General features: G+C 39.7%; 1 protein-coding gene across 3 annotated transcripts in view; it reads left to right on the plus strand.

The window, feature by feature from the left end:
• The window catches only part of LOC110460020 (mannan polymerase II complex anp1 subunit-like), a 7,991-nt gene extending 789 nt beyond the window's left edge, over positions 1–7,202 (plus strand). For all 3 annotated transcript variants that reach the window (XM_021512722.1, XM_021512721.1, XM_021512720.1), the window contains exon 2: positions 3,055–7,202. In XM_021512722.1, coding sequence (XP_021368397.1) covers positions 3,317–4,615 — 1,299 coding nt within the window. In that variant the 5' untranslated portion in view covers positions 3,055–3,316 and the 3' untranslated portion in view covers positions 4,616–7,202. The remainder of the gene's footprint in view (positions 1–3,054) is intronic.
• Positions 7,203–9,099: the final 1,897 nt, after the last annotated feature.

Raw genomic sequence — 9,099 nt, forward strand, 5'->3', positions numbered from 1 at the left:
GGGGGGGAGGGGGCACTAAAACCTGAAACGTCTAATGTTGTACACCACACATCAGGATATGTCCAAACACGAAAAATGTACTTTATTCTGAAGAACTTTGGAAATATACACTTCCATCCAATTGACTCTAATCCCTATATAGTTAATATGGCATTGGGTCAATTGTCACAACGTCCATGGCTGTCTCGGACACAGAGTCAGTGACTATATCCGACACTAACTGTTTTCATTGCATTGTATTGATAAAAGGGACTGGTAGAAATACTACAATATGAAGGTTTACATACCAGACCCTAGATTGGCCTTCGACCTGTATCGGGTCGATGGGACTGATATACGTATATCGGGCCGATCTGGGGCCTGATATGAAAACTGTCGTATCATAACTTTTAAAAAATTACAGGCATTTGGGAAATATTGATTCACGACAAGGCAAAACAGTCAATACTCCTCCTGCATTGGTAAACATGGAATTTTTAAATTTATAAATGAATTAAATATATTTTTATTAAGAATCAACATACATTGATATTCTTTAATGAACTTCCCCTCCCCCAAAACTTATATTGCATAAATTTTCTTCCGTCTATTTTAAAACCAGAAGCTACTCTACTGTAGAAGCTATGTCTGTTGTCAGGACGTGACAAACATATAATACCGAACAATGGGATACACAGGACACAGGGACATGTCACTAAAAATATTTACATGTACTAATATATATATATATATATTATAAATCAGAAAAATGATCCTTACGGACGAATAAATATTATATAAAGAAAAAATCTTAACAACGAGTCTTTAGTACTTTCATCTCTTCTAGGAGATTCTTCAGTCTGTTCACGTGCACGAACATATTCTACCAGGTACCCCGATCTTGTTTCCCTTCGTTCCTCTATTGCTTATTTATGCTGGTGTTTTTTTCTTTCAAGGGGGGGGGGGGGNGGGTCGACCCGAAAGCACATCCCTAGAACAATAACTGTAACCCCAACCCCTCCCCCTCCATGGGGTAGCGTTGTATCTCTCGTGGTATCTACAGCTCAATATTTGTCCAGTAACGTAACACACGTACCCGAGTTCCCGGGGTATGTTTACACGAGAGACTATACATGATAAATACAAAATGTGTAATTTATACTGTACATAGTTGTCACAAATGTCAATATTTACCGTCGGGACGACTAGGGCTACACACCGAGGTAGGATTACAGGTGCGTGACAGGTGGGTTTATCTGGAAGACAAATAGAGGCTCCAACACTGATTAACGCTATATAGATATGAAAACCTGATTTGAACGAGTTGTTTGTTTGACAAAATGTTTTATATCAATTTCTGATTACAAGGAGAAAAATGGCAATATGATAAGCATGTTTCTTCAAAGAGAGGCAGTAATAAAAGATTGTATTGAAAAATGGTTAAGGCGTCTGACATTCTGCTACCACTAGCCCTCCAACACTGGGTCGTGGGTTCGAGACCTACATGGGACAGTCGTCAGGTACTGGCCGTTGGTCGGTGGTTTTTCCCCGGGAACTCCGGCTTTCCTCCACCACCAAAACCTGACACGTCCTTAAATGAACACGGCTGTTAATTGGACGTAAAACACAAACAAATAGAACTGAATAGAACGCGTAGGAGACTTAGGAACCTGAGTATGCCCGTCACTACAGAGCAGAACCGCTACTGGTGCCTCGGTCACCTTGTCCCAGGATCTGTAGTACAGTGTAATATATCAATGTATCCGACCCCTCATCTACCCGGTCACATTACAACGACAACGGGCTTACAAGTCCTTACCGTCATTCATTGAAATCGGAAGCAAGAAAAGCGGTAAAAGTACCAATTTTATGGACTTTGATCGGTCTTGTTCGGGAATAAATCACACAACCTTTCTTGATTAAGCGAACGCTCAACAGCAAGGCAAACAAGAAACACCAGCCAGAAATAACTTAGGAGAAAGCATCAAAAGGTCCCCAATATTGCAATGGGTGCATCAGATTCCCTCTGATCGCAACAAAATCAGCAGGGGTTCCCACATTAGTCGCCTCTTTCAAATCGCGCAATGGATAACATTAGAAATATTTTCTTCTTAATCTCCAGCCTGCTGGGTAATAATATTGTGATGTACCAATGTATCTGATTAAGTATAATGTAGCATAACATTATCATTGTTCACAAGTATATGTCTATAACTCTATGTGTCGGGCCCCTGTGTCTTTGTGAAATGTGATATAATGTTTCCGGCTACGGTGGCTGAGCTGTGCTATTTCGTTGATTCGTCTCGTCTGGGCGAACAGACGAAAAAAAAAAGGAAATGACACAAATCACTCGGCCACCGTACCAGGCCCTTGCTAATGTGAATGTTAGCGGAAAACAAGTAATATTTTCTTTAATATCCATGTACATTTCTAAAATTTGATACACCATCGTACGCATCACGCCCCTGTGTTTGTGAGCAGGATCTGTTAACGAAAGATGAGTAGTAGTTTTATTTCCGGTGTCAAGATATGCTTACAAGCTATGCACAATTGTACGTGGTCCATTTAAGTGGACATCATATTATATATATATTGTGTTTATTTTCTACGTTTGTGTTCATAGTATATCATGGTGTTACGTATTTGCCGCTTTACAGTAAAGGTTGGGGAAGACGCCCACCTAATTAATCCTAATTCTGTTATGACGATACCAGTAAGTTTTTGGCGTTCTTTAAAAAATCTGTAAGATTGACCCAGAAATAATTACGTCACTAAGTATCTATATAAAGTAGTCCCATGTACACTGACCACACACAAAGGTGATAGACCCCCTTCAAACAATATTTATCTACAACAACAAAAATAACCCAAAGATCTTTTTTTTTCTCTTGGTTACGATTGGTGTCAGCATTTTTGAATTCCAAGCTACAGGCGACATTTGAGTACAAGTAGCCAAGAAGAGCAACCAGGAAGTTTCCCCTTGTCGTCCCCGCATCGTGAACAGTTCAGATAGTGTTGCTTACTGATAGTGATTTATACATATGTATATAAGTAAAGGTTTATCTTTTCTTGTAGGTGGAGCGTCCTCGTGACAGGTCAGCGTCCTCGTGACAGGTCAACTGAGGTACAGACAAACAGTACAGCCAGCAAAGGTGGACAAAGCAAAACTGACCATCAACTTAACAACGAGAGAAGTCGGACAAATCCATAGCAACGAGTACAAGACTCGCGGCAACATACTGTCAGTATAAGGGTTGATTTGCCAACACAGTGATATATTTTCATGGACAACCGATTTAAATCAATTGTAGGCATGGAGCCATGAATTTTTGAAGGAATGGGAATGCTGAGACCAGAAAAAGGTCACAAGGACAGAACGAGGCTCATTGGTTTACAAGAAAATAGTTTCAAAATGAACTTCCGGCGGTGTAAAATGAATCTGGTCACGACTATCTTGGTCGTAAATATGTTTGGCTTGTTGATGATCATTCTTGTGAACACGCGGCCACGTTGGCTCAGCAACGCAATGGACGGTTACTACTCCCGCGAAAAAATGTTCAGTGACGTCAGTGTTTCTGGAGAGTATAACTCGCTGAAGTGGGAGCCGGCTCAGGGCTCCGTCTTTGATACCATGGGTGACGCCAGAGAAATGGTGGTGCGCGCTCTGGAGAGTGATAAATTGCCGTCTATTCATGTTCCGTTCCCTAATGATATAGACATGTCCAAGTACAAATACACTGACGTACTGAATTTCATTGTTCCCGTCCCTCAAGTGACTACGACGGACAGAGTGTACAAGCTCAATAGAACCATCATGGATAGCCATCTTAAGTTAAAACCAAGAAAATACACCGAAAAAATCGTGATTCTGACACCCATTCACAATAGCGAAAAGAGTCTGATGAACTTTGTACGGGAGGTCAACCATCTAACCTACCCCCATCACCTCATATCGGTTGTGTTTGGCGAGGACAGTAGCCATGACGGAACTCTCACGGTAGCTCACGAAGTCGCGCAAGACTTGAAGGACTTTGGTTTTAAAAGAACGGATGTTCTTCATTTTAACATTACAGGACAAGTAACCGGTGGTTGGGGCGATATTCATCACATATTGGCTCAGTATAAACGCCGGAAACATCTTGCGCAGGCGCGGAACCTTCTTCTGAAAGGTGGTCTTAAAGATGAGGACTATGTTATGTGGATAGACAGTGACGTTGGCAGTATGCCCCCTGACCTCATAGAACAGCTTTTATACGCTGAAAAAGATGTGGTTACGCCCCTATGTCTCTTCTCTTCCGGTGGCGAAGATCGCGTTTATGACAAGAACACTTGGCGGGAAACCGAAGATTCGATTCGGAATCAAAAGAAACTTAAGCCGTATGAGCTGGTGGTGGAAGGTTACAGCACCACCTTGCGGCTGTATCTATCTGACCTTCGGGCCGAAGGTCGGGTCGTACGGCTTGATGGCGTTGGTGGATGTAGTCTATTAATCAAAGCAGACTGTCACAGAAAGGGACTTAAATTTCCGGAAGAAATTTATGACCATCATATAGAAACGGAGGGTTTAGCGAAAATGGCCAAAAACATGTCTTTTGGTGTGTATGGACTCCCGTTTGTGTTAGTTCATCATTCTTGATGTCGACAGCTACACCAGTAGTGTTCGATTTAATTTAATTTCCTACATCTTAACACATAGTTTCTTTATAAAAGAACTGTGTATTGAGATTGAAAACCCTTGGATTTCGGAGGTGGGATATCCTATTGTTAAATGTTGTCACTCAGAACGTGACTTTTTAAGTTACGCGGAATTCTTATATAATTTGGATTTATATTTATCATGGAAATCTTTTTTTCTCAAAAAGTTGTTTTCAACGAGGATTTAACATTACAAAGGGAGGTAACTCGTGCATTTTAATTTTCACTTTTGTACATATTTGAATTTCATTATACTTATTGTATAATTCTATAAATTATCACATTAATTGTTTCTGCTAATGTTTTTTTTATATTTATTTCTCGGATATTTGCAATTGATCAGAGAATAAATTCTGGAAACAAAGTTATCTCCCTTGTAGAGTTAAAACCCCTTAGGGCTAAGCCTTTTCATATTTCTTTAAGAAAATGGCTTTCGGAATAATCTTGCATATCTATGCCAATTTCGGAGATAATTGTATTTACGTATGTTTAAATAATGCATAAATATTCGTGAGTATACCGTATTTTATCGGTGATGAGCCCATGTCCGAAAATAAGCCCACCCCAAAAAAGGAAAACGTTGCCAAAAAATCAAACTATATTAATTCCGAATATTCCATGTTGCCATGCGTTTTACAGTATTTTAGATGTTAAGGCATTTTATTTCTTGAAAATAGAACAAAATGCAAGACTCATGACTTTCCCGTTAAAAAGACAACACTTTACCGATGTCGTCATTCGGGAATTATAGACACGGCATTAAAACGAGTTTCCAATTTCTGAACAAAAAGGGAGAGTACTCCAAGTTCAAAAATCTCTGGAATGGAACTTCGCGATGAATGTTGCAGGGGTATCCGCTACCTTAATATATAGAATGTGTTATCGGAGTTTCCAGGTCAGATATCAGTCAGCACAGCGTTTCGGGTATAACCAGTTGAGATGGAAATCCAGTTGTTTAATTGTTTTCAAAGTGTCATGTCCCTGTTTATGTTGTATAACTGCATTGCATCGTTTCCGAGATACAAGTTTCCGAAACAAAAGGCAAGTGATTTGGTGGTTAAGTCTAGTTCAACCAGACGCTTGATCACTGTGTAACTATTGGACGTAGCTTGCGCATGGAAAACAAGAGTCTGGTTGAACGAGATGTATGCTTCCGGTTTAAGGTAAACCAGTAGTATGCCTACTTCGTTGCAGTGTAAGATCCGTTCGTTTTAGAAATGGCTAAAATTTCACATACGTCACAAAAGGGAGATCTACTTACTAGTACCCGCTCGTCTAATATGTTTTAACTGCTGTCAAATTATCGTTGTTTACCGGAAGTGCATATATCCCCCTATCACGTGACATGCATATCTAAAACCTGGTCGAATCGACGTAATCGTAGTGACATGGGATGCCCAAAGTAATCCCGATCGGATCACTCCGCCATTTTCCGTGGCATGCTCAAAAATAGATTTCACGGAAAATGCCAAGCGAGGTCTTGAGTGTATTCCGTAACCCAGGAACTCTGGGCTATTGTCTTACTCGTTCATAAGTAACACCTCGCCCCGATTAAAGTGCCTTCCATCAAAGTAACCAATTGTTGGGGTGATCTTTCATCAGTTAGATGACCGAAGTGATCGAGACCCAGGTGTTCTGAATGTGTTTTATTTATTACGAGAGAGGAAATACCTCCTGTCGCAATCTCGACCAAGAGTTGTCTTTCCTTGCACTCACAGAGATGTAAGGAACGACAGCTCTGAGTGAGATTCCCTCTTTTTGAGTATCACCGTAATTTTCGTGCTAATGACAATTATTATTTACTTGCATTCCTATGACACTCGTGGCATTGTATATTTACATTCCATTTCTTTAATATCTCTTTCACTATCTTAACTATGTATGTTCTTTTAAAAATATGTGTTTTAGTACATTCCATGTTATCCATTTAATTTATCTATGTATGCCGTATGCATAAAATATACATAAATATGCAATCAAACCATTTCAGTATGTAAGGTACCCAAGTTAGGACTACTTGTAGTTCAGATTTGTCTTTGTCTTACAAGTAGGGAGAGAAACCCAGGATAAGGAGACATATTGGCGCTATGGGGTGGGGGTGGGGGTGGCGTAGAAGAGGTTAGAAAATGAGATGGAAGGTTGAGGTTTGTCGGGCGGGTTGGGAAAGAAGAAGATAGGCGAACTTTGCATCCTCGTCCCAAACACAATATCCTGGCGCGGCGTCATTTATCAGGTCCTTCAGTAAAGGAATAACATACCTCAAGTTGAATGGAAGGAACTGGAAAGGGATGGGTTGGAGGATTTGGTGCTGTTGATCATGTTTTCGAGGGCGACCAATTTTCGTTGCCGGCTCAGGCAAAAGTCAAAATTGTTCGTCTCTCGTTATGTATTTTTCTTTGTACTTTACATCGATCGATGTTGCGATGAATTTATTGAAATATGAAAAAAACACTTGTCACAATTGTAATGTGTTGTATACATCAACGTGGTTGATTCTGTTCTAGTGTAATCGTTTCTGGAAACGACAATTAAAACAATTGTAATGGGGTACTTGAGTAAGTAAAATGGCCGGACTAACGGGTTTCCTTAATATAAATTCAACTAATCAAAATCGCTGGACTTACGGGTTTCCAATGTGTATTGTTATACAAGTAGCTTTACAAACGAGTCCATCTTTAGTTGAAACGGCATTTTTTACAGTAATGCTGTACATGTGATTTCAGAGGAATTGGAAAACAAGGTTGGAGCTTATAGTATTAATTCCTCTCCATCTTTGAGAATGTTACCGTCAACAGACCAAGGGTCTGATACGATTCTTAAATGATAATGTAGGAAAAAACGAAAGTGCGAGTGTTGAAAACTATTATATCCGTTAAAATGTGTCCATTGTTTTGTAGAGGAGAAGTATCATGTTCTGGTATTTAAGATGTATCGCCTTTAGTTCTTTGATGGAAATTCTACCCAGAGTCGTCTTTCCTTACGCTCATTAGGGAGTAGTCTGGGTAGAGATTGTTCGATTACTCCAGGGGTTACGCTCACTTACGCTCTCTGCTCCGTAGGTAGACGATTGGATCGTAGCCCTTGGCTAGCGAAGATGAGTCACCCGGTACATCAGGGGTTGCGCAAATCCCGACATTTTATTGTGATCAAAGTATTTGTAATATCAAATATATATGGAATTGATACGGGAAATAGCTATCTAGGAATCAAAATGGTCGGACTAACAAGGCTCCGCTGTATACACAAATACAATAGGTTGGAGGAGCTTTATTGTGTAAAAATACGCAAAAAAGTAAGCGCTTGCTAAGGGATCCCCGTACCACTAACAAATACGTTCTGAAAAGAAACCCTTAAACTGCAAAATGTTTATAAAAAAACACGAAGAAAGACAGATCATGATTGAGCCCTGGACCTCCTATCAGTATACTGTCCTCTAGCCAGCTTAGCTTCCTGCAGGTCAGTGGAAGTCACTAGGTCCAGCCGCTCTGCAGTTAAATTCAAAACGAACTTAACTCATTAACCCCTGAAGACACATTTGGACTCCTCCAACTCAAAGGTTGGAATAGCTCATTATGGAATAACAGGAGTGAATGAGTTAAGGAGAGGTAACTGTGTAAACGAAAACTCCAGTGGAACTATCTAGTGTTTAGTCTGCAGTGGGACAGGGATCCATGAATATGCAAAGCAGCTGAGAAGTATTTACGGAAGTTTTCCTACATATAAATATATGTATAATGGCTAACTTTCTTTTGAAAATCCAGTTACTACCACAGGGACCTGAGAATATGGTTACAGCTATATTTGGACCTAAACTAAATATTATCGTCTTTGGGGTTGGCATTTTTCCGAAAGTTCATCTAGACCCCTAAACCATGTAAAATTACTCTAAAACACATTAGTATAGGTCCAAATATAGGTGTAACAAATTATCAGGTCCATGTGGTCACTACCTGTATGTACAAGTACTGTGATATAAATGTAGATTTGTTGAAATCAAACCAGTCATCTGTTTATAACGTATACCAACGTTACAATTATAGAACTTGATAATATTTTTGTACATTTTATCATATCCTGACATTCCATTCTATTTATGAAGTAAAATAATCCTTTTTACACATTTCAGACGCCTTGTTTGTGTTATTTGTGAGGTTGATAAGGGACATGCTACCACAGCTAAGTAAAATGGGCTGTATGACACGGAAGCACACAGGACATTGCCAAATCAACATTACAGGAAACGGTATAATGACCGATTTGTTTACAAGCTTTATTTAAACCGTATAGCAGGAAATTTGCGCGGGTCAATATCATGATCGCGAAAATATGCATGATCCACGGAATAATACAAGCGTAAAAATGGGACGCGATAACGAACTTGATAACCGTTATGTCACAAAATATCGCGCATGTTGTTGTGACTTT

Source organism: Mizuhopecten yessoensis, unplaced genomic scaffold, assembly GCF_002113885.1.
Source record: "Mizuhopecten yessoensis strain PY_sf001 unplaced genomic scaffold, ASM211388v2 scaffold10293, whole genome shotgun sequence".
Lineage (NCBI taxonomy): Eukaryota > Metazoa > Mollusca > Bivalvia > Pectinida > Pectinidae > Mizuhopecten > Mizuhopecten yessoensis.